This window comes from Trachypithecus francoisi, unplaced genomic scaffold (assembly GCF_009764315.1).
Source record: "Trachypithecus francoisi isolate TF-2019V2 unplaced genomic scaffold, Tfra_2.0 Lachesis_group20, whole genome shotgun sequence".
NCBI lineage: Eukaryota > Metazoa > Chordata > Mammalia > Primates > Cercopithecidae > Trachypithecus > Trachypithecus francoisi.
The window spans coordinates 52,100,237-52,125,178 of NW_022681466.1; the positions used below are offsets into that span (position 1 = coordinate 52,100,237).

The 24,942-nt window shown below is 43.5% G+C and overlaps 1 protein-coding gene across 2 annotated transcripts in view; it reads right to left on the bottom strand.

Annotated features, from left to right (window-relative positions):
* PIGL (phosphatidylinositol glycan anchor biosynthesis class L) overlaps positions 1–24,695 on the bottom strand; it is a 115,704-nt gene extending 91,009 nt beyond the window's left edge. For both annotated transcript variants that reach the window (XM_033181774.1, XM_033181776.1), the window contains exons 1-2: positions 23,937–24,695; positions 6,327–6,426 (exon numbers count right to left, since the gene is read on the bottom strand). In XM_033181774.1, coding sequence (XP_033037665.1) covers positions 6,327–6,426; positions 23,937–24,171 — 335 coding nt within the window. In that variant the 5' untranslated portion in view covers positions 24,172–24,695. The remainder of the gene's footprint in view (positions 1–6,326; positions 6,427–23,936) is intronic.
* Positions 24,696–24,942: the final 247 nt, after the last annotated feature.

Genomic DNA, 24,942 nt, shown 5'->3' on the forward strand with positions numbered 1-24,942 from the left:
GGGCGACAGAGCGAGACTCCGTCTCAAAAAAAAAAAAAAAAAAAAAAAAATAAGCCAGGCATGGTGGCCGACACCTGTAATCCCAGCTACTCAGGAGTTCAAGGCTGCAGTAAGCTAAGATTGCACCACTGCCTAACAGCCTGGGTGTCAGCGTGACACCTTGTCTCTAAAAAAAACAAAAGAGTTGAATTCATCCCATCATCTCCATCTCAGTTGCTGCTACTCTAATTTGAGATATTCTCCTTCCACTGGGACAAAAACAGTAGACTAACCCATCTACAATCTTGATCTCTTCAATCCATACTTTCCTTAGAGTAATCATTCTGAAGCACAAAACTCATCATCTCTCTCCACGATTCACAGTTACATTTCTGTATGGTATCATGAAGGTTCAACAGAAAGAGATATATGTTCTGTCAAAGCTAATTTGTTCACAGCTCACCTAAACTTTACTGCCTTTTCTTTTTCTTTTTTTTTTTTTTTTGAGATGGAGTCTCACTCTGTCACCCAGGTTGGAGTACAGTGGTGCGATCTCAGCTCACTGCAACCTCCGTCTCCTAGGTTCAAGTGATTCTCCTGCCTTAGCCTCCTTAGTAGCTGGGATTATAGGCGTATGCCACCACGTCTGGCTAATTTTTTGTATCTTTAGTAGAGATGGGGTTTCACCATGTTGGCCAGGCTGGTCTTGAACTCTTGACCTCCTGATCCGCCTGCCTTGGCCTCCCAAAGCGCTGGGATTACAGGTGTGAGCCATCCCGCCTGGCCCAAAATTCATATTTATTTTTCATTTTAATTTTTAGAGACAGGGTTTTGCTATGTTGCCTAGGCCGGCTTTGAACTCCTGGCCTCAAGCAATCCTCCTACCTCAGCCTCCTGAGTATCCGGGACTACAGGGTTCGTGCCACCACACCTAGCTAAATTTTCAGGTCAGGCAAGGTGGCTCAGGCCTGTAATCCCAGCACTTTGGGAGGCCAAGGTGGATGGATCATCTGAGGTCAGGAGTTCAAGACCAACCTGGCCAACATGGCAAAACCCCAACTTTTTTTTTTTTTTTAAGATGGAGTCTCACTCTGTCATACCAGGCTGGAGTGCAGTGGCGTGATCTCGGCTCACTGCAGCCTCCACCTCCTGGGTTCAAGTAGTTCTCCTGCCTCAGCCTCATGAGTAGCTGGGATTACAGGCATATACCACCACGCCTAGCTAATTTTTTTATTTTTAGTAGAGACGGGGTTTCACCATGTTGGTCAGGATGGTCTAGAACTCCTGACCTTGTGATCTGCCCACCTCGGCCTCCCAAAGTGCCAGTATTACAGGTGTAAGCCACGGCGCCTGGCAACCCTGTCTTACTAAAAATACAAAAATTAGCTGGGCGCAGTGGTGGGAGCCTGTAATCCCAGCTACTCGAGAGGCTGAGGCAGGAGAATGGCTTGAGCACGGGAGGTGGAGGTTGCAGTGAGCTGAGATCACGCCACTGCACTGCAGCCTAGGTGACAGATCAAGACCCCATCTCAAAAAAAAAAAAAAAACAACAACGAAGAAAAAAGAAACGCTCTGGTACCTTTCACTAAGGTTAATATTTTGTCATTTGGGGTTAATCTATATAGGTATTTATTTTTTTCTGAATTATCTTAAAGTAAATTGCAAGCATCATAATCAAGTCATAATGTATTTAGTATTAGTTTTGAGTATTTATTGTTCTGAGTATACATAATACTATAATACCAGCCCCTTCTTTCATGTTTTATGAAATTCTTTTTTTCTTTTTCTTTTTTTGAGATGGAGTCTCGTCCTGTCACCCAGGCTGGAGTGCAATGGCACGATCTCAGCTCACTGCAACCTCTGCCTCCTGGGTTCAAGCGATTCTCCTGCCTCAGCCTCCCGAGTAGCTGGGATTATAGGCACGTGCCTCCATACCTAGCTAATTTTTGTATTTTTAGTAAAGACAGAGTTTCACCATGTTGGCCAGGTTGGTCTCGAACTCCTGACCTCGTGATCCACCCGCCTTGGTCTCCCAAAGTGCTGGGATTACAGGCGTCAGCCACTGCACCCGGCCCTGAAATTCTTGCAAAGATTAAAGAAGAAAATAAGTAATTATGTTCATGTTCTTGGAAAGGACTTTCAGTGTGACAGAAGAGATTCATTTTTTTTTTTTTTTTGCTTTTGAGACAGGATCTCACTCTGTTATCCAGGCTGGAGTTCAGTGAGCATGATCTTGGCTCACTGCAGCCTCCACCTTATGGGTTCAGGTGATCCTCTCACCTCAGTCACCCAAGTAGCTGGGATTTCGGGCATGCCACCACGCCCGGCTAATTTTTTGTATTTTTAGTAGAGACAGGGTTTCACCACATTGCCCAGGCTGTTGTCAAACTCCTAGGCTCAAGCAATCTGTCCACCTCGGCCTCCCAAAGTGCTTGGAGCCACTTCACCCAACTAGTGATTCCATTGTAAATATCCATGATGTTAAATAAAACCCCTGAAATATTAACTTTGAATTGTAATCATCTGTATATATTTCCAATTTTTTTTCCTTAAAAAAAAAAAATAGGCCAGGCATGGTGGCTCACGCCTGTAATCCCAGCACTTTGGGAGGCTGAGGAGGGTGAATCACTTGAGGTCAAGAGTTCAAAGCCAGCCTGGCCAACATGGCAAAACCCCTTCTCTACTAAAGATACAAAAATTAGCCAGACATAGTGGAGTGTACCTATAATCCCAGCTACTTGGGAGGCTGAGGCAGGAGAATCACTTTAGCTCAGGTGGTGGAGGTTGCAGTGAGCTGAGATCGCACCACTGCACTCCAGCCTGGGCAACAGAGCAAGACTCCATCTCAAAAAAAAAAAAAAAAAAATTAGCCAGGTGTGGTGGTAAGTGCCTATAGTCCCAATTACTCGGGAGGCTGATACAGGAGGATTGCCTGAACCCAGGAGTTCAAGGCTACAGTGAAGTGTGATCACGCCAGTTCACTCCACCCTGGGTAACAGTGAGATCCTGTCTCTAAAAAAGCCAAAAGCACACAAAAAACACACATCCTAGCTCTGTCCACTATAAAGGTCAAGTAGCAATGAGAAATAATAACACTATAGCAGCCAGGTGTGGTGGCTCATGCCTATAATCCCAACACTTTTGGAGGCTGAGGCAGGCGGATCACCTGAGGTCAGGAGTTCGAGACTAGCCTGGCCAACATGGTGAAACCCTGTCTCTACTAAAAATACAAAAATTAGCTGGGCATGGTGGCGTGCACCTGTAATCCCAGCTACTCAGGCTAAGTTTTTGTATTTTTAGTAGAGGTGGGGTTTCACCATATTGGCTGAAACCAATATGGTGAGGCTGAGGCAGGAAACTCTCTGGAACCTGGGAGGCAGAGGCTACAGTGAGCCAAGATCGCACCACTGCACTCCAGCCTGGGCAACAGAGCAAGACTCCGTCTAAAAAAATAAATAAATAACACTATAGCAACGAACACTCCTACTATGCTGGTTATGGCCTCTAAATACCATTCCCTACTAAGACAAACAAAGGCTCTTTGGACAAATGGCTGATTTCAGAATTGGGGCAGGAAGGTATACAAGATTGTAGTGGAAAGTCTCACTGTACTTGAAAGAAAGGAAGGAAATCATAAAAGACAAAGAGGTCATATGAAAAGGATCTATAAGCCAACATGAAGAGACTCTCTGGCCAAACACGAGACAATTTAGTATTAAAGAACATTATGACTGAACCTGAAACACCGAATACATAAAAACATGTAATTTCCTAATGAAAGTTAAGCATCCTCCCCATTCAAGAAACAAACAAACAATAGATCACAACTGTAGGTGTACAGCGTATCAACTCTTTATTCTGAAAAATGTCAATTAAAGGGAAAAAATTAAGCACCTATCCTGTTTTTTTTTAATTTCAGATTATTATACATAGCAGTGTAACTTAATTAATAGTGAAGATTCTGTTTTTACAAAAGAATTATAGCTAGTACACATAGAATACGTGAGACAATTGGAAACAGCATTTTGCAACTTCTAGGTAATTAATGATTCCGGCAATAGGCATGAGAACATATGAAAGGTTGATGGGGGCCTTTAAAATAAAGGGAATCATTGCCATCTGAACTTGCTGATCAATTGTAGATTCACTATAGGTCTATCAGATAGTACATGTCTCCTGATAAGATGCAAAGTACATAGTACAGCCTATGAAATATTCTTTTTTTTTTTTTTTTTTTTTTTGAGACAGAGTCTCGCTCTGTCGCTCTGTCGCCCAGGCTGGAGTGCAGTGGCCGGTTCTCAGCTCACTGCAAGCTCCGCCTCCCGGTTTACGCCATTCTCCTGCCTCAGCCTCCGAGTAGCTGGGACTACAGGCGCCCGCCACCTCGCCCGGCTAGTTTTTTTTTGTATTTTTAGTAGAGACGGGGTTCACCGTGTTAGCCAAGATGGTCTCGATCTCCTGACCTCGTGATCCACCCGTCTCGGCCTCCCAAAGTGCTGGGATTACAGGCTTGAGCCACCGTACCCGGCCCTATGAAATATTCTTGCCCCCCAAAAATTTAGACCCAAATCTGATTTGTTGTGTGCAAAAAAAAAAAAAAAAAAAGACCAGGCGTGGTAGCTCATGGCTATAATCACAGCACTTTGGGAGGCCAAGGCGGTGGATCACCTGAGGTCAGGAGTTCAAGACAAGCCTGGCCAATATGGTGAAACCCCATCTCTACCAAAAATATAAAAAATTAGCCAGGCATGGTGGTGGATGCCTGTAATCCCAACTACTCGGGAGACTGAGGCGGGAGAATCGCTTGAATCCAGGAGGCGGAGGTTTCAGTGAGCTGAGATGGCACCACTGCACTCCAGCCTAGGCGTGACAGAGTGAGACTCAGTCTCAAAAAAAAAAAAAAAAAAAAAAAAAAAGGAAGAAAGAAAAGAAAAGAACTTAGACATACAGGAAACAAACAGATAAATCCAGAATGTAGGGCATTCTGTATGACAATATAATTCAGTTTCTTCAACAAATCCACTGATTTGGAGAAAAGGGGAATTAAATGCAGTATATCAACTAACTATAATGTGTGGTCCTTGTCGAGATCCTGATTTGAGTAAACCAAGTGTAAAAGGAAATTTTTGAGCTACCTGAAGAAATTCTGATATGGACTGGGTGTTGGTGGACACCAAAGAATTACTGTTATTGTTAATATTTTTAGATATAAAGATAATGGCCGTCTGTAGCTAGGTGAAAAGTGTCCCATCTTCTTAAGAGATGCAGACCTAGGTACCTAGGGGCAAAAAACCTGATGGCTGGAGTTTTCTTTAAAATGCTTTGCATACACAAAAGATGTTAAGTTAGGGATAGCTGAAGAAACAAGCACTGTATAGTAAAATCTAGCTAATCAGTGGGTTTAGGTAATGGGCACATGGGAGTTTATGATACTGTTCTTTATACTTTTGTGTGTTTTTGAAATTTATAATAAAACTTTTTAAAGCTGTAGATGTAAAGAGAAGTAGCCATGTCATGAAAAAAAATCCAAACAGAAGTTAAAAAATTTCTTTCAATCACACTGTCATTTAAAAACAAATGTGAAGTTTTATTATTATTATTATTATTATTATTATTTTTTTTTTTTGAGATGGAGTCTTCCTTTTTGCCAAGGCTAAAGTGCAACGGTGTGATCTTGGCTCACTGCAATCTCTGCCTCCCAGGTTCAAGCGATTCTTCTGCCTCAGCTTCCCAAGTAGCTGAGATTACAGGTGTGTGCCAACAAGCCCGGCTAATTTTTGTATTTTTAGTAGATGTGGGGTTTTACCATGTTGGCCAGGCTGGTCTTGAACTCCTGACCTGAGGTGACCTGCCCACCTGGGCCTCCTAAAGTGCTGGGATTACAGGCGTGAGCCACCGTGTGCTGCCATGAAGTTATTTTATGTAGACTTTTCTTTTTTTTTTTTTTTGAGATGAAGTCTCACTCTGTTGCCCAGGCTGAAGTATAACAGCTTGATCTTGGCTCACTGCAACCTCCGCCTCCTGGGTTCAAGTGATTCTCCTGCCTCAGCCTCTTGAGTAGCTGGGATTACAGGCGTGTGCCACCATGCCCAGCTAATTTTTGTATTTTTAGTAGAGAGGGGGTTTGACCATGTTGGCCAGGCTGGTCTCAAACTCCTCACCTCAAGGGATCCGCCCACCTCGGCATCCCAAAGTGCTGGGATTACAGGCGTGAACCATAACACTGAGCCCTAGACTTTTCATACAAGATGTTCTAAGCCACTCACATTAGTTTTTTGTGTGTCTTTTGAGTATATCACTGCATATTTATTGCCAATAAATTTCTACATTGTTAAAAGATATATTACCTGCTGTCAATAATCATCACTCTGGAGGGTGGAATCCCCAAAACATCACAGCTCTGCAAAAGTTCTTTCTTACGAGTCTCTCCTTGATTGTAGTAATTTCCTGAGGATAACAAATATACAGTGGTAGATTTTTTTTTAACAGTGGAGACCTATCTATTCACTCATTCTTATCCTGTTTTTGTTCCTTGAAGGATTTAAGCTGCCTGAAAATGTGTGATTATGATACAAAGTTTAAGAAAATACAACACCAAGATACTCCTGTGAGAAGACTACCAGTAGCACAATCTTTAGAACCACCATTCACAATTCTTTTCCATCTTTGTATTTATCTACCTATCTTTCTGACTGCATTTCAGTCACATGCTAGAGGCAGCATGGTACACAGCCAAGGGTACTAACTTTGAAGTTAAGCAGATTTAGGATCAACCCATGTATGACCACTGAGAACAACTGGGGCCCCCTCTTCATTGACAGCCCTCAAATAACTGTTTAACATTGATTTAAGGATGAAGCTTTCTGGGCCGGGCGCAGTGGCTCAAGCCTGTAATCCCAGCACTTTGGGAGGCCGAGGCGGGCGGATCACGAGGTCAGGAGATCGAGACCATCCTGGCTAACATGGTGAAACCCCGTCTCTACTAAAAAAAAAATACAAAAAACTAGCCGGGTGAGGTGGCAGGTGCCTGTAGTCCCAGCTACTCGGGAGGCTGAGGCAGGAGAATGGCGTAAACCCGGGAGGCGGAGCTTGCAGTGAGCTGAGATCCGGCCACTGCACCCCAGCCCGGGCGACAGAGGGAGACTCCATCTCAAAAAAAAAAAAAAAAAGGATGAAGCTTTCAAAGCTCATTCTTGTTGGTATAGAAAAAGAAAATAGAGGCTGCTACTCTTGAGTATTACAGGAAAATGTGCAGATACACGGAAAGCATCCTCTTTTGAAGAATTTCACAGCCAGCTATCCAGCATACCCCAAGGGGATCTTTATCCCATTGGCACCCCAAACAACATATATTCTTTATTTTCCCAAAACATATACTATATTCCCTAAAAATAGTTCTGGTAAATAAAACTCTTCTGTATTCTTACAAATAATAATACAGTGACATTTTGGTATCACCTAAGTTGGACTCATTTGAGCAACTGTCCAGCTAATGCACCTGTTAATTCAACTCTCCAATAAATAATTGCAGGTCTGATTTGTGCAAGTTACTTAACTTTCTTGAGCCACAGTTTCTTCACCAGTTAAGTGGGGATAATGGCTATTTCTTTTTTTTTTAGAGTCTTGCTCTGTTGCCCTGGCTGGAATACAGTGATCTCGGCTCACTGCAACCTCTGCTTCCAGAGTTCAAGCGCTTCTCCTGCCTCAGCTCAGTAGTTGGGATTACAGGCACCCTCCACCATGCCCGGCTGATTTTTGTATTTTTAATTGAGATGGGGTTTCGCCATGTTGCCCAGACTGGTCTCGAACTTCTGACCTTGTGCTCCACTTGCCTCAGCCTCCCAAAGTGCTGCGTTTACAAGTGTGAGCCACTGTGCCTGGCAAACAGGCTTAGTTTTGTATTGTCCTCATCATATCTTTTTTCTTGTTTTTTTTTTTTTTGTCATAAACATTTTGTGGCCGGGCGCGGTGGCTCAAGCCTGTAATCCCAGCACTTTGGGAGGCCGAGACGGGCGGATCACAAGGTCACAAGATCCAGACCATCCTGGCTAACACGGTGAAACCCCATCTCTACTAAAAAATACAAAAAACTAGCCGGGCGAGGTGGCGGGCGCCTGTAGTCCCAGCTACTCGGGAGGCTGAGGCAGGAGAATGGCGTGAACCCGGGAGGCGGAGCTTGCAGTGAGCTGAGATCTGGCCACTGCACTCCAGCCTGGGTGACAGAGCGAGACTCCGTCTTAAAAAAAAAAAAAAAGAAAAGAAAAGAAAAGAAAACATTTTGTGTATATTTTGGGTTTCCCTCTAATCTCTATATATACCCTCTCCCATTTTTTTGCTCCCTAGATGACTTGATTTTTGATGATAGTCTCATGTACATTAGTATTGCAATTGCTACGTTCAAAGGCTGTGCACATTAGTCTATGATTATGGTTATGAGAAACTGCTTAGAATTGAGGCTAATGTGTTTTGTTGGGGCCAGTTTTATTGCTTTGTGTTTGAACTAAGGAACTTATAACAGTTCTGGAAGTTGAAGTCAAGGACCATTTTAACTGTTTTCAATAAGTTTGGTGAACATGTAGGCACTTCAACAGAACACATGGCTGAGATCCTTTAGCAGCTTTTAACTGACACATTCTAGAACAATGCCCAAGTAAGATGGGTGCATCCTGGGATGCACAAAATAATCTTTTGGGGGTGGTGGAGGAAAAGCATTAGGATGTCTCCCCCTAATTTTCTTTTCTTTTCTTTTGTTTTTTTGAGACAGAGTTTTGCTCTTATTGTCCAGGCTGGAGTACAGTGGTGTGATCTCAGTTCACTGCAACCTCTGCCTCCCGGGTGCAAGTGACTCTCTTGCCTCAGCCTCCTGAGTAGCTGGGTTTACAGGTGCCTGCCACCACGCCTGGCTAATTTTTGTATTTTTAGTAGAGACAGGATTTCATTATGTTGGCCAGGCTGGTCTTGAACTCCTGACCTCAGGTGATCCACCCACCTCGGCCTCCCAAACTGAAGGGATTACAGGAGTGAACCACAGTGCTAGGCCATCTCCCCCTGATTTGTTTACTTTGTTTTTTATAAATGTAAGTTTTTGTTAATGTTTTTAATGTACACATTAGTCCATATACTTATGATATATTGTAAATAAATATACATATAATGGGAGTATATGCTCAACATTTTTTACCGATAGGAAAATGTGACCAAAGAGTTTTGAGACCATTATTCTAGGAAACAGAAAATGATAAAATTAATGTAATTTCTAGATGTAGAACTACATTATGCGTGTGTGTATAAGCTCATGCACAATTGTATGCTTAGTAGTCTTCCCATAACATACTTCTCAGTCATAACTAGCAATCATAATCACATTTAATACAAAGTAAAGACATTTTGTAAAGACTCAAATGTATACATTATAATTTATAAAGGTAAACATTTTTATTTTACTTAAAAAATTTAAAATTAATTTATTCTAAATAGGTAATAGATTTATACGGTTAAGAAAAAATCAAAGCTGGGCATAGTGGCAAAGTGTCCCAGCACTTTGGAAGGCTGTGGCAAGAGGATCACTTGAGGCAAGGAGTTCAAAACCAGCCTGGTCAACATAGTGTCTTTACAAAAGAAAAATTTTAAAAATTAGCTGGGCATGGTGGTTCACGCCTGTAGTCCGACCTACTCGGGAGGCTGCTTAAGCCTGGAAGTTCCAGGCTATAGTGAACCATGACCACACCACTGTACTATAGCCTGGATGACAGTGTGAGACCCTGTGTCTCAAACAAAAAAAAAGAAAAAGAAAATAAATCAGTAAGAAGCTGGCTCATGCCTGTAATCCCAGCTTCCACCACTGTGGAAGGTGAGAACATTGTTTGAGGCCAGGAATTTAAGACCAGGCTGGGGAATATAGCAAGACCTCTCTCTACCCCCCAAAAAAATAAATAATAAAGGAAAAAAAGCTCCTCTCCCACTCCAACCTGGGAAGTTTTAATTTGTTAGAACAAGAAGTGGACTGGGCATGAAGGCATCATGGTCCCAACACTATCTGGTCTTTTACTAACTATGTGAATTTGGAGAAATTCTTTAATTTCTTTATTATTTAAAAAAGTTTTACTTTTATACATTGTGATGTAAAATTTGCATCTTTACAATGTGACTTTACTTTGTATTAAATGTGATTATGAGGCTGGGCGCGGTGGCTCAGGCCTGTAATCCCAGCCTGTAATTACTTGGGAGGCTGAGGCAGGAGAAATGCTTGAACCCAGAAAGCAGAAGTTGCAGTGAGCTGAGATTGTGCCACTGCACTCCAGCCTGGTAACAGAGTGAGACTCCAACTCAAAAAGTGATTATGACTGCTAGATTGCTAGTTACGACTGAGAAGTATGTTATGGGAAGGAATAGCTGCAAGGTTTTTCCTTTAACATGACCAAGTAATTCTAAAATGTATTTGGAAGACAAAATGGTACAAGTTTCTTCCCCTATAAAATGAGGGAATTTAGATGCTATGTCAAGATCTATCCAGGGTAACAGAAACCACATCAAATAGTTACAATAGCAAGAATTTAATGCAAAGATTTTGACACATAACTGTTGGAGGATCTAAGGGTCAAACAGAACAGTGAAGTAATCCAGAGTTCAGAGATATCTAGAAGTGACTACCAACCCTTGGTTGGTGAGGTGAAGGAAGGAGGTAGTGTTACTGGAGCCCAGAGGCCTGGGTTCCCAAAGGAAGCTGAAACTAAGAGAGCTGGATCCCCTTCTGTTAGGATATGTCCACAGAACCCAGTCTAAGAAATCATGACTTGGCCGGGCGCAGTGCCTCACGCATGTAATCCCAGCACTTTGGGAGGCCGAGGCGGGCGGATCACGAGGTCAAGAGATTGAGACCGTCTTGGCCAACATAGTGAAATCCCGTCTCTACTAAAAATACAAAAATTAGCTGGGCATGGTGGCAGGTACCTATATTCCCAGCTACTCAAGAGGTTAAGGCAGAGAATCTCTTGAACTCAGGAGGTGGAGGTTGCAGTGAGCCGAGATCACGCCACTGCACTATAGCCTGGCAACAGAGCGAGACTCCGTCTCAAAAAAACAAAGAAATCATGACTTAAAAATGAAACTAGAATCAGAAAATGGGCAAAAGACTTGAACAGGTATTCTCTAACGAAGATATATAGATGGCCAATAAGCATGTGAAAAGATGCTCATCATCATTAGTCATTAGGGAAATGAAAATAAAAACCACAATGTGACATCATCACTGCACACTTACTAGGATGACTATAGTCCAAAAAATGGAAAATTATAAATGTTGACAAAGATGTGGAGAAACTGGAACCATAGTTAATTGCTGGTGGGAATGTAAAACTGTACAGTTGCTGCAGAAAACAGTTTGTCAATTCTCAAAAAAATTAAATATAGAATTACCATATGTCTCAGCAATTATACTCAAAAAAAAAAAAAAAAGGAAAACTGGTACTCAAATCAATACTTGTACACCGATGTCCATAGAAGCATTATTCCTAATAGCCCCAAATTGGAAATAACCAAGTGCCTATCATTAGATGAATGATAAACAAAATGTAGTGTGTATACATATATACAATAGAATAATAAAGCCATAAAAAGAAACGAAGTTTTTTTTGAGACAGGGACTTGCTCTGTCACCCAGGCCAGAATGCAGCGACTGATCAAAGCTTACTGCAGCTTTGACCTCCTGGATTTAAGGGATTCTCCCACTTCAGCCTCCCAAGTAACTGGGACTACAGGCACTTGCCACCCAGCTTGGCTAATTTGTTTATTTTTATTTTTTGTAAAGACGAAATCTCACTATGCTGCCCAGACTGGTCTTGAACTCCTGGTCTTAAGGGATCCTTCCACTTCGGCCTCCCAAAGTGCTGGGATTACAGGTGTGAGTCACTGAGCTCAACCAGAAATGAAGTTCTGATACATGCCACAATATGGATGAACTTTGAAAACAGTATGTTAATTAACATAAGCCAGGCATAAAATAACAATTATTATATGATTCCACTTATTGAAGTTACCTAGAATAGACAAATTCATAGATATAGAAATAATGGTGGTTACCAGAGGCTGGGGAGAGGAGGGGATAAGGTATGCTAAATGGGTGTAGAGTTTCTATTTGGGATGATGAAATAGTGGTCATGGTTACATAATACTATGAAAGTGCTTACTGCCATGGAATTGAACACTTAAAGTGTTTAAAATTGCCAGGCGCAGTGGTTCATGCCTGTAATCCTAGTACTCTGGGAGGCCGAGACAGGTAGATCACCTGAGGTCAGGAGTTCAAGACAAGCCTGGCCAACATGGTGAAACCCTGTCTCTAATAAAAATATAAAAAATTAGGCCGGGCGCGGTGGCTCAAGCCTGTAATCCCAGCACTTTGGGAGGCCGAGACGGGCGGATCACGAGGTCAGGAGATCAAGACCATCCTGCCTAACACGGTGAAACCCCGTCTCTACTAAAAATACAAAAACTAGCCGGGCGAGGTGGCGGCGCCTGTAGTCCCAGCTACTCGCGAGGCTGAGGCAGGAGAATGGCGTGAACCCGGGAGGCGGAGCTTGCAGTGAGCTGAGATCTGGCCACTGCACTCCAGCCCGGGGGACAGAGCGAGACTCCGCCTCAAAAAAAAAAAAAAAAAAAAAAAAATAAAAAATTAGCTGGGCATGGTGGTGGGCACCTGTAATCCCAGCTACTCAGAAGGGTGAGGCAGGAGAATTGCTTGAACCTAGGAGGCGGAGGTTGCAGTGAGCCGAGATCACGCCATGGCACTCTAGCCTGGGCAACAAGAGTGAAACTCCATCTAAAAAAAAAGTTTAAAATGGTAAATTCTTGTTATGTATGTCTTAACACAATTTAAGTAATATTAAAAACTGGATTCTCAATGAATAAAATCTTTCAATTATGAAATTGCTGGGATTATAGGTGTTATTCCTATAAAACAGAAATTGTCTTTAAAATTCTTCAACAACTTTTTAAAGGATCATTAAGATAAAAAAATTAAAAAGGCCGGGCGCAGTGGCTCACACCTATAATCCCAAACTTTGGGGGGGCCAAAGTGGGCGGATCACCTGAGGTCAGGAGTTCGAGACCAGTCTGACCAACATGGAGAAACCCTGTCTCTACTAAAAATACAAAATCAGCCAGCGTGGTGGTGCATGCCTGTAATCCCAGTCACTCGGGAGGCTGAGGCAGGAGAATAGCTTGAATTTGGGAGGCAGAAGTTGCAGTGAGCTGAGATCATGCCATTGTACTCTAGCCTGGGCAACAAGAGGAAAACTCCGTCTCAAATTTAAAAAAAAAGAAAAGAAAATTAAGAAGAGGCCGGGCGCGGTGGCTCAAGCCTGTAATCCCAGCACTTTGGGAGGCCGAGACGGGCGGATCACGAGGTCAGGAGATCGAGACCATCCTGGCTAACACGGTGAAACCCCGTCTCTACTAAAAAATACAAAAAAGTAGCCGGGCGAGGTGGCGGGTGCCTGTAGTCCCAGCTACTTGGGAGGCTGAGGCAGGAGAATGGTGTGAACCTGGGAGGTGGAGCTTGCAGTGAGTTGAGATCCAGCCACTGCACTCTAGCCTGGGCGACAGAGCGAGACTCTGTCTCAAAAAAAAAAAAAAAAAAAAGAAAATTAAGAAGAAAACTGAGCACATATCTCTGCAGATCAAGAAACACTGTCACATGATATTATCAGCCAATATAGCCATACTTGCGAGTAGTGTCATTTCTCATTATTCCCAAAAGGATTGCATTCATATCGACTCTTACTAATGAAATTGCTACCTTTCACCGGGTGTGGTGGCTCATGCCTATAATCCTAGCACTTTGGGAGGCCAAGATGGATGGATCACTTGAGGTCAGGAGTTTGAGAACAATTTATTCCATTACTAATTTATTCCACTCTTTTTTTTTTCTTTTGTCACCCAGGCTGAAGTGCAGTGGTGCTATCACAGCTCAATGCAGCTCAAGCTATCCTCCCATCTCAGCTTCCCAAGTAGCTGAGACCCCAGGCACACGCCACCATGCTCGGCTAGTTTTTTTTTTTTTTTTTTCAGAGACGATGTCTCACTATGTTGCCCAGGCTGGTCTTGAACTGCTGGGCTCAAGTGATTGTCCTGCCTTGGCCTCAAAGTGCTGACATTACAGGCATGAGCCACTGCCCATTTCATTCTTTTTTTTTTGTGACAGGGTCTTGCTCTGCCTTGTAGGCTAGAGTGCAGTGGCACAATCTTGTCCACTGTAACCTCCACCTCCCAGGTTCAAGCGATTCTCCTGCCTCGGCCTCCTGAATAGCTGGGAATACTGGCTTGTGCCACCACACCTGGCTAATTTTTGTATTCTTAGTAGAGATGGAGTTTCGCTATGTTGGCCAGGCTGGTCTTGAACTCTTGGCCTCAAGTGATTCACCCACTTCAGCCTGCCAAAGTGCTGGGATTACAGGCCTGAGTCACAGTGGCCAGCCCCAGTCTATTCCATTCTTTACAGGATGCAGTCAATACTTAAAATCATATTAAAAAAATTCCAAAGATATTGAGTTGGAAAGAACAGAGTTAGAAAGACAAGACTAACACTTTGAGGCTAGATCTAAATATATCTCAATATGAAAAACTTTGGGTCAGGTGCGGTGGCTCACGCCTGTAATCCTAGCACTCTGGGAGGCCGAGGCGGGCAGATTGCCTGAGCTCAGGAGTTTGAGACCAGCCTGCGCAACATGGCGAAGCCCCGTCTCTACTAAAATACAAAAAATTAGCCAGGCGTGGTGGTGTGCGCCTGTAGTCCCAGCAACTTGGGAGGCTGAGGCAGGAGAATTGCTTGAACCTGGGAGGCAGAGGTTGTGGTGAACCGAGATTGCATCACTGCACTCCAGCCTGGGCGACAGAGCCAGACTCCGTCTCCAAAAAAAAAAAAAAAAAAAAAAAAAAAACTTTGAAGAATTATTAATGATTAAAAGCAATATTAAGGCCTGGCATGGTGGCTCATGCCTGTCATCCCAGCACTTTGGGAGGCCAAGGCAGGTGGATTACTTGAGGTCAGGAATTTGAGACCAGCCTGGCCAAATCCTGGCTCTACAAAAATACCAAAATTAGCTGGTTATGAGGGTGGTGCGTGCCTGTAATCCCAGCTACTCGGGAAGGTGAGGCAGGAGAATCACTTGAAACCAGGAGGTGGAGGTTGCAGTGAGCTGAGATCGTGCCACTGCACTCCAGCCTAGGTGACAGAGGGAGACTCTGTCTAAAAAAAAAAGCAATATTAAAAATAACCTCATAAGTTCTATTTAGGCAACATGGCAAATCAGATATGCAGAGAAACCCTCAGGATGAACACTTGAACATGTGAGATAAAAGGCAAACATGTTCTAGAATGCATGGTTTAACTAGCAGGAATGTAAGGGATATCCTTGATGGACTAAAACAATAGGAAGACATGAATCCTGAGAGGTATTATGGGGCTGACCCAGAACACTTTGTGAACATCTGCATATCCTTGGTGGCCTAAAGTCAGGGGAGCAGGAGAGAAAGCTTGGACACAAATAAGGAGACATCCACATAAAGACAGGACCTTCAAAAGGCAACACTTTCTCTGGATGAACCAGGAAAAAACTTGCCCTAGACAGATATGGTAGGGCTACATCCTATCTGTAGGCTTGGTTCTAGCAGAAGGGAAAATAAGACAAAATGTCACCGCCTAAGAATTGCTAACCACATACTCTCCTTTACTTGGTGTGATAGACTGTATTTTCCAAAGGTAGCGAGAGCAATATTTCTAGTCCCACACGCACTTCTAGAATGCCTACATTCCCCATTAGGAGGTGGAATCTAATTCTCTCCTTGAACCTGGATGTGGCTTATGATACTGCATGATTTTCAAGGATAGGTCCTGAAAGGAAATATGGTTATCCCTAGCACAGGTTCTTTCTTAGGACACTTGCCCAAGAACTCAGCCACCAGGTTGTGAGGAAGCCCAAGTCACATGGATATACCGTATGTGGATGTTCTGGCTGACATCTGTAGCAAAGTCCCCAGCTGACAGCAAGATATATAAGTGAACGAGTATTCAGGTGATTCCAGTCCCTAGTCTTTGGGTTCTCCAAATGAGGTACTAAACATTGTGAGGCAGAGACAAGTATACTTTGTCTGACACCATGAGAAAAAAGGTGATTGGTTTTTCTTGTTTTGTTTGTTTTTGAGACAGGGTCTCAGTCTATAGGGCATGATCATCGTAGCTCACTGTAGTCACAAACTCCTGGGCTCAAGTATTCCTCTACCTCAGCCTCCCAAAGAGCTGAGACTACGTACAGGTGCCACCAAGACCGGCTTTTTTTTTTTTTTTTTCTCCTGGTCTGGCTATGTTGCCCAGGCTGAACTCTTGGGTTAAGCGATCCTCCTGCCTCAGCCTCAGAAAGTGCCAGGATTATAGGTGTGTGCCAGCACACAGGCTGGAAAGATTTAATTACGGTTTTAAGCCACACGGTTTTGAGACAATTTGTTACACAGCATTCCACAGTGAATGTTCTTGGGTTAGATCCTTGAATTTATATGACCCTGTGGCCTGAAAAATCTCAATCTAAAATTTTAGAGTGATCAGAGGTAAGTAGTGCCCTTAGCTACCTGGCTGAAGCTAAAGCATATCACCAAAATATTACCACAAATATGGTTCTAAGAAACATGTGCAAAAAAAAAAAAAAAAGGCCAGGCGCGGTGGCTGACGCCTGTAATCCCAGCACTTTGGGAGGCTGAGGCAGGTGGATCACCAGGTCAGGAGATCAAGACCATCCTGGCCAACACAGTGAAATCCCATCTCTACTTAAAAAAAAAAAAAAAGCAAAAAATTAGCCGGGCATGGTGGCGGGTGCCTGTAGTTCCAGCTACTTGGGAGGCTGAGGTAGGAGAATGGCGTGAACCTGGGAGGCAGAACTTACAGTAAGCCGAGATCGCGCCACTGCACTCCAGCCTGGGCAACAGAGCAAGACTCCATCTCAAAAAAAAAAAAAAAAAAAGAAAGAAAAAAAAAAACGTGCTTACATTAAAAAAAAAATCACAAAATACACATGGAACCAAGTCACCCAGAATGAATTACTAGAATAAAGAACAGAATCAGATATACAGACTGCAGAAACTGGAATTATTAGAAGCAGATATAAATGTTTAATATAGTTAAAGAAATTAAAGAAGATACTGAAGTATGAGAAAGTAACAGACTATATTTGCAAAAGGAATGTCTACACATAAGAACAGATTAATGGACACAATGACATAATCATCTCAATATACATATTTAAGACATTAATTATAAAACTATTAACAGACAGTAAGAAAGGCCAACATATAATAAATGGAAGCATACCATAATACCAGAGACAGAAAGGCTTTATATTGGAAATGTCAGTTCTCCTTTTATTAATCAGTAGAGTCAGTGAAATTCCAATAAAAATGCCAGCAAGCGCTGTGCAATGTGGCTCATGCCTGTAATCCCAGCACTTTGTGAGGCCGAGGCGGGTGGATCACAAGCTCAGGAGATCGAGACCATCCTGGCTAACACAGTGAAACCCCATCTCTGCTAAAAATACAAAAAAGTTAGCTGGGCATGGTGGCACATGCTGGTAGTCCCAGCTACTTGGGAGGTTGAGGCAGGAGAATCGCTTGAACCCGGGAGGCGGAGGTTGCAGTGAGCTGAGATCGCGCCACTGCACTCCAGCCTGGACGTCAGAGCGAGACTCTGTCTCAAGGGGGAAAAAAAAATGTCAGCAAGATTTTTCCTTGAACATCACCAAGCTAATTCTAAAATGTATTTGGGGGCTGGGCATGGTGGCTCATCCCGTAATCCCAGCACTTTGGGAGGCCTAGGAGGGTAGATCACCTGAGGTCAAGAGTTGGAGACCAGCCTGGCCAACATGGCAAAACCCTGTCTCTACTAAAAATACAAAAATTAGCTGGGCATGGTGGTGCATGCCTGTAGTCCCAGCTACTTGGGAGGCTGAAGCAGGGGGATCACTTGAATCCAGGAGACAGAGGTTGCAGTGAGCGTAGATCGTCTGTGCAACAGAGTGAGGCTCTGTCTCTCCACATAAAAAAGATATTTGCAAAAAAGGGTCAACAGCAGCAAACATATCCTGAAGAACAATCAGAAGGCTATTCATATCAGATAATAGCACTTCCATAATATAGTGTAGCTTTTTTTTTCCTCCCTGAGATGGAGTCTTGCTCTGTCACCCAGGCTGGAGTGCAGTGGCACAATCCTGGCTCACTGCACTCTCCGCCTCCCAGGTTCAAGTGATTCTCCTGCCTCAGTCTCCTGAGTAGCTGGGACTACAGATGCACATCACCATGCCCAGTTAATTTTTATATTTTTAGTAGAGACAGGGTTTCACCCTGTTGGCCAGGATGGTCTCGCTCTCTTGAACTAGTGATCCACTCATCTCTGCCTCCCAAAGTGCTGGGACTACAGGAGTGAGCCAACACGGCTGGCCTAGTGTAGCTTTTATAAGCTGCAGTAATTAAGAGAGGGTTGTTGAAATGACTAAAGTATATAGACCAGAATTACATAGAAATCTAATATATGAGAGCTGGCAGTGCAGTCTAGAGAAGAAGCCTGGGCTGACTTGGTTTTCCTGACTCCAGTCTTTCCTTCCAAACCATTCTCCACATTGCCACCAGAATGAGCCTTTTTTTTTTTTCTTTTTTAAATAAATGGGATCTCACTATGTTGACCAGGTTGGTCTTGAACTCCTGGCCTCAAGTGATCCTCCCACTTTGGCCTCCCAAAGTGTTGGGATTACAGGCATGAGCCACCACACCTGGTCCAAGACTGAGCTTTTATTTTTGAGACAAGTCTAGCTCTGTCGCTCAGGTTGAAGTGCAGTGGAGCAATCTTGGCTCACCGCACTCGGCCTCCCGGGTTCAAGCAATTCTCCTGCCTCAGCCTCCTGAGTAGCTGGGATTACAGGCATCCACCACCATGCCCGGCTAATTTTTGTATTTTTAGTAGAGATGGGGTTTCACCATGTTTGCCAGGCTGGTCTTGAACTCCTGACCTTATGATCCACCCACCTCAGCCTCCCAAAGTTCTGGGGTTACAGGCATGAGGCACTGTGCCTGGCCAAGAATGAGCTTTCTAAAACACAAAACTGATTATATTACTTCTCTATGGTATATATTCAATGATATTCTACTACATAACAGATGCATCTATTAGTAGGTATTTTAGTGGTCACATAAATTGGAGGAATACTGGATTAAACCAAGTAAAAGTTTTTTACAGCAATGCTTCTCGAAGCTGTTGATATTCTTATAAAGACTGTAAACGTCTACATAAAGGATAGCACATCTGGCTATTCTCCAAACTTGACCAACGCATTCTTTTCATTTTATTTATTTATTCTTTCTGAGTTGGAGTCTTGCTCTATTGCCCAGGCTGGAGTGCAGTGGTACGATCTCTGCTCACTGCAACCTCTGCCTACTGGGTTCAAGCGATTCTCCTGTCTCAGCCTCCCAAGTAGCTGGGATTACAGGCGTGTGCCACCACACCTGGCTAATTTTTGTATTTTTAGTAGAAATGGGGTTTCTCCATGTTGGCCAGGCTGGTCTGGAACTCCTGACCTCACGTGATGCACCTGCCTCGGCCTCCCAAAGTGCTGGGATTACTGGTGTGAGCTACTGTGCCTGGCCTCTTTTTTTAAAATAGTAGCTTGATGAACTAATGTTCCTTGGAACATACACTGGGAATCAATTTAGATATTTCATCAACTGACAAGGCATACAAGGCAATGTGAGAGGCAGATTGGGTGTAACGGTTTTAGAACAGAGAAAAACCACGGGGTCCTGGCTTCTTCACACTGTAGCTGGTCACTTCGGTTGTTAGTTAAACTTCGTGATTCAGTTCCCATACTTGTATAATGGAGAAAACAATAGTACCTACCTCATAGAGTTGCTGATAGGATGTGAGCCAGCAATAACAAAGCAATTATTATTTTTTCCCTGCTTCTCCCCTTCCCTTAAACTGAAGATCTTGTTAGAATGAATTATTCACGCGAATCCAAGAGTTACTGATGCCTTTACTACTGCTTGCTTCCTATATATATCTACTCCTATTTTTAAAGTCCAGCTCAAAAGAAAACCAGTTTGGAGATTTCCTTAATCTAAAACCCTGAAAAGAGATTTAATGCTTTTTTCCATTTTGTGTCCATAGTACTTTCTCCATCAAAACATCACAGCTTTCATTATATTACAAATTAATAGCTTCCTGTTTTTCATATTAGTATGTTAGGTCAGCAGAATAATGTTTAATCCATACATGTTTGAATGACTTGTGAATTTAAACAGTGATTTTAAAAATTAGGCCCGGAGCAGTGGCTCACGCTATAATCATTATTTCCTCTGAATCCAACTTACCATTTTTTCTGGTATGTTATCCATGTTTGGTTTATTTTATAGACGGGGTCTTGCTCTGTCACCTGATATGAGAGCTGGCAGTGCAGTCTGGAGGGGAAAGGCTCTAGACAGAACAAGACCCCGTTTCATAAAATAAACAAACAGGCCATGCTCGGTGGCTCACGCATGTAATCCCAGCACTTTGGGAGACCGGGGCAGGCGGATCACCTGAGGTCAGGAGTTCGAGATCAGTTTGGCCATCATGGTGAAACCCTGTCTCTACTGAAAATACAAAAATTAGCCTGACGTGGCTAGGCACGGTGGCTCACACCTGTAATCCCAGCGCTTTGGGAGGCTGATATGGGCGAATCACTTGAGGTCAGGAGTTCGAGACCAGCCTGAACAACATGGTGAAACCCCGTCTCTACTAAAAATACAAAATTGGCTGGGCGTGGTGGTGCATGCCTGTAATCCCAGCTACTCGAGAGGCTGAGGCAGGAGAATCACTTGAACCCAGGAGGCAGATGTTGCAGTGAGCCAAGATCGAACTACTGCACTCCAGCCTGAGAGACAGGGTGAGACTCCGTCTCAAAATAAAATAAAATAAAATAAAATAAAATAAAATAAAATAAGTAAAGTAAAATAAAATAAAATAAAATAAAAAACAAAACATGAATAAAGAATAAATAACATACAAGAAAAAACAAAATGGATTCAGAGGAAATAATGAAAGACAATAAAAACATTGAGTGCCAAGTGCATGCTCTCTCTCTATACATATATATGTATATATATCTCTATGTATATATATATTTTGAGACGGAGTCTCCCTCTGTTGCCAGGCTGGAGTGCAGTGGCACGATCTCGGCTCACTGCAACCTCCGCCTCCCGGGTTCAAGCGATTCTCCTGCTTCAGCCTTCCGAGTAGCTGGGACTATAGGCGCAGATCACCACAGGCAGCTAATTTTTGTATTTTTAGGAGGGACGTGGTTTCTTTTTTTTTTTTTGAGACAGAGTCTCGCTCTGTCGCCCAGGCTGGAGTGCAGTGGCCGGATCATCAGCTCACTGCAAGCTCCGCCTCCCGGGTTTATGCCATTCTCCTGCCTCAGCCTCCCGAGTAGCTGGGACTACAGGCGCCCGCCGCTTCGCCCGGCTATTTTGTATTTTTTAGTAGAGACGGGGTTTCACCTTGTTAGCCAGGATGGTCTTGATCTCCTGACCTCGTGATCCGCCCGTCTCGGCCTCCCAAAGTGCTGGGATTACAGGCCTGAGCCACCGCGCCCGGCCGAGGGACGTGGTTTCAATACGTTGGCCAGGATGGTCTCGATCTCTTGACCTCGTGATCTGCCCGCCTCAGCCTCTCAAAGTGCTTGGATTACAGGCATGAGCCACGATGCCCGGCCTATATTTTTTATTTGAACAAATTTTCAATTGTGGTCCCAAATTTTTATGAACCTATTGAAAATAAGGGTAAGTTTATTAAAGAGCAGTACCTATAATGTTTTACAAATAAAATCTAGGCTTCTTTTGAAGATCTTGTAACAAACTAGCTTATCATTTGACTCCTATAGTTGTAATATAAAATACAAATACAACTAAAAGCTAGCCAGCTGGGTGTGGTGGCTCACACCTGTGGGCAGATCACTTGTCAGGAGTTCGAGACCAGCCTGGCCATCATGGTGAAACCTCGGCTCCACTAAAAATACAAAAATTAGCCCAGCATGTGGTGCACACTGTAGTCCTAGCTATTTGAGAGGCTGAGGTAGGAGAATTGCCATCCTGGCTAACACAGTGAAACCCTGTCTCTACTAAAAAAAACAAAAAAACAAAAAAATTAGTCAGGTGTAGTGGTGGCACCTGTAGTCCCAGAAAGAAAGGCATGAACCTAGGAGGCAGAACTTGCAGTGAGCCGAGATTGCGCCACTGCACTCCAGCCTGGGCAATAGAGCGAGAATCCGTCTCACACACACACACAAAAAAGAAATTTATAAAAAAATCAGTCAATGCTACAGGAAGTAATATATTGACAGATACTCTCATTAGCGTCAGTAAGAATGTAAATGGGTAGGCCAGGCACGGTGGCTCACACTTGTAATCCCAAGCACTATGGGAGGCCAAGGCAGGTGGATCACTAGAGGTCAGGAGTTTGAGACCAGCCTGGCTGACATGGTGAAACCCCATCTCTACTAAAAGTACAAACATTAGCCAGGTGTGGTGGCAAGCGCCTGTAAACCCAGCTACTTGGCAGGCTGAGGCAGGAGAATCACTTGAACCCGGGAGGTGGAGGTTGCAATGAGCCGAGATCGTGCCACTGCACTCCAGCCTGGGAGACAGAGTGAGACTCCATCTCAAAAAAAAAAAAAAAAAGAGTAAATTGGCATATCGTTTTTGGGAATGTGTTTTGCATGCAAAGCCTCAAAACAGCCAATTTTAGAAATTAATACTAATGAAATAATATAAAATACATAAAGATGTTTTCTGCTCTTTGCAATAAACTAGGAAAAAACCTCTGAAGGTACAGACAATAAAGGATGATTAAGATTTATCCCAATGAAGCCATTTAACAGGCTATACATTTAGATCTAATTAATATGGGTAGATGTTTTAAGTTTCATGAAGACACTGCTCTTATCTAGCTTTTCACTTTTGTATCCCTAGGGCATAGAATAAGGCCTAGCACATAAATGTTTAATAAGTATTTGGTAAGTAAATGAAAAAGTAAAGTAAAAATGATACAAAATTTTATAAAATGTGATTTCTGTGAAGAAGCTGTATAGAAAAAGAATTGGAAAGACACACAACCAAATGGGAAAAGAGGTCATGGGCAATTTTAAAAAACAGCTTTATTGAGGTATAATTTGACATACCATAAAATTCACCCATTGTATGTGTACAATTCAATTACTTCATTTATACAACTGTTCAATAATCACCATATTCCAGCTTGATGGTCAATATTTGCTTTGTCATTTGATCTTTTCTCTATGGTAAACAAAAATCTATTATTTGAAAGGTTCCTTCACTGAAAGCTGGGTGGAGGTGAACTCTAAAATTGCCTACAAAATTACTTTCTGTGTAATCATCTATGTCTAATTCTTCAGTTTGACACATGCATGTTACTAGCACAAGTTGCATTTAAAGGCAGCAGGAAGGTCTTTCACTATCATTAGAAGTTAACTTTAAGGATTGAGCAGGCACGATACAGTATAGATTGTTTCTTGTACTATATCGTAAGGTCAATATTCTTGCTCCTTCTACAAATAAAAAAAAAAAAGTTCCACAGAATAACAAGTACAGGTGGAGTTCCCATTGGAAATGCAGGTATTGAATGCAACCAACCGCAACTGTTCCTCTGCTCCTCAATCCTGCTGGCGTAGTACGCGAGCTGCCGACGTCCCCCAACCCACCAGGTAAGCCAGCCGCTCCTGTCCCTAGCCTGTGAGGGGGTCAGAGGTAAGACCTTCGGTGTATTCACTTAGCTCCCTGCGGAAAACTCTTCGAGAAGAAGGCGACTGAGATCGGTTAGCACTTAAATCCCTTTCACAGCCCCGGCTCCCATCGCCCCTCCTATGGCCTCCTACCTGCAGAGAAGCAGAGCAGGTACACCCAGTGCCTTAGGCGGGCCAAGCCTAGCACTGTGGGAGCAAAAAACATGGCTTCATCGTCAGGGTGCGCTATGGCCAGGAGGGTCCGGCTTTCGGCTCCCAGCCGTCCTCCCTGCTCCCGACTCTTCACTCGTTCTGAGGAGTCCCAAACCCAGAGGAAGCCCCAAGCCACGACCGCCGCCGCCACACACAGGAGCCACATTGCTTCCATTATGGGTAAGTAGCATTGAGCCTGCGCAGTAGGAAAGGCTACCTCTGACCCCGACTCGGCTGGAAAACGGCACCCGGGGATGTTGGGTTCCGCGGTTAAGTCCCTCTCGCCGACATGCTCCGGAAGCTTGAGGTTTTACCGTTAAGGGTTCTCCTGTGTTTTAACACATAAGTCTCCATGCCGTCCAGTTTCCTACCCTAGTCCTACCACACTGTACAATCGCTTTAAAAGGACGCGTCTTATATATAAGCTACCACTTCTTGTCTTGTAGGAAGAGTGCCTTCCTCTTCTTCAAGTCATTTGCGAACTCATTTCTTAAAACTCGGGCCTTTCTCGTAATTATAGGGTTAGACAGCCCGTTATCCGGATGACAGTTTTCCGAAACAGCCAGTTACACCAACTTTGTTTTTCCTTCTCACTTTTGGATGGCTTTTCTTTTTTTTTTTGAGAGGCTCTGTCGGCCAGGCTGTAGTGCAGTGGAGCGATCTCGGCTCACTGCAACCTCTGTCTCCCGGGTTCAAGCGACTGTTCTGCCTCAGCCTCCCGAGTAGCTGGGACTATAGGCGCGCGCCACCACGCCCGGCTAATTTTTGTATTTTTAGTAGAGACGATGTGTCACCATATTAACTAGGCTGGTCTCGAACTCCTGACCTCGTGATCCGCTCCCCTAGGCCTCCCAAAGTGCTGGGATTATAGGCGTGAGCCACCGCGCCCGGCCCCTTCTTTCTTTTTTTTGAGTCAGTATCTGGCTCTGGTCGCCGAGGCTGTAGT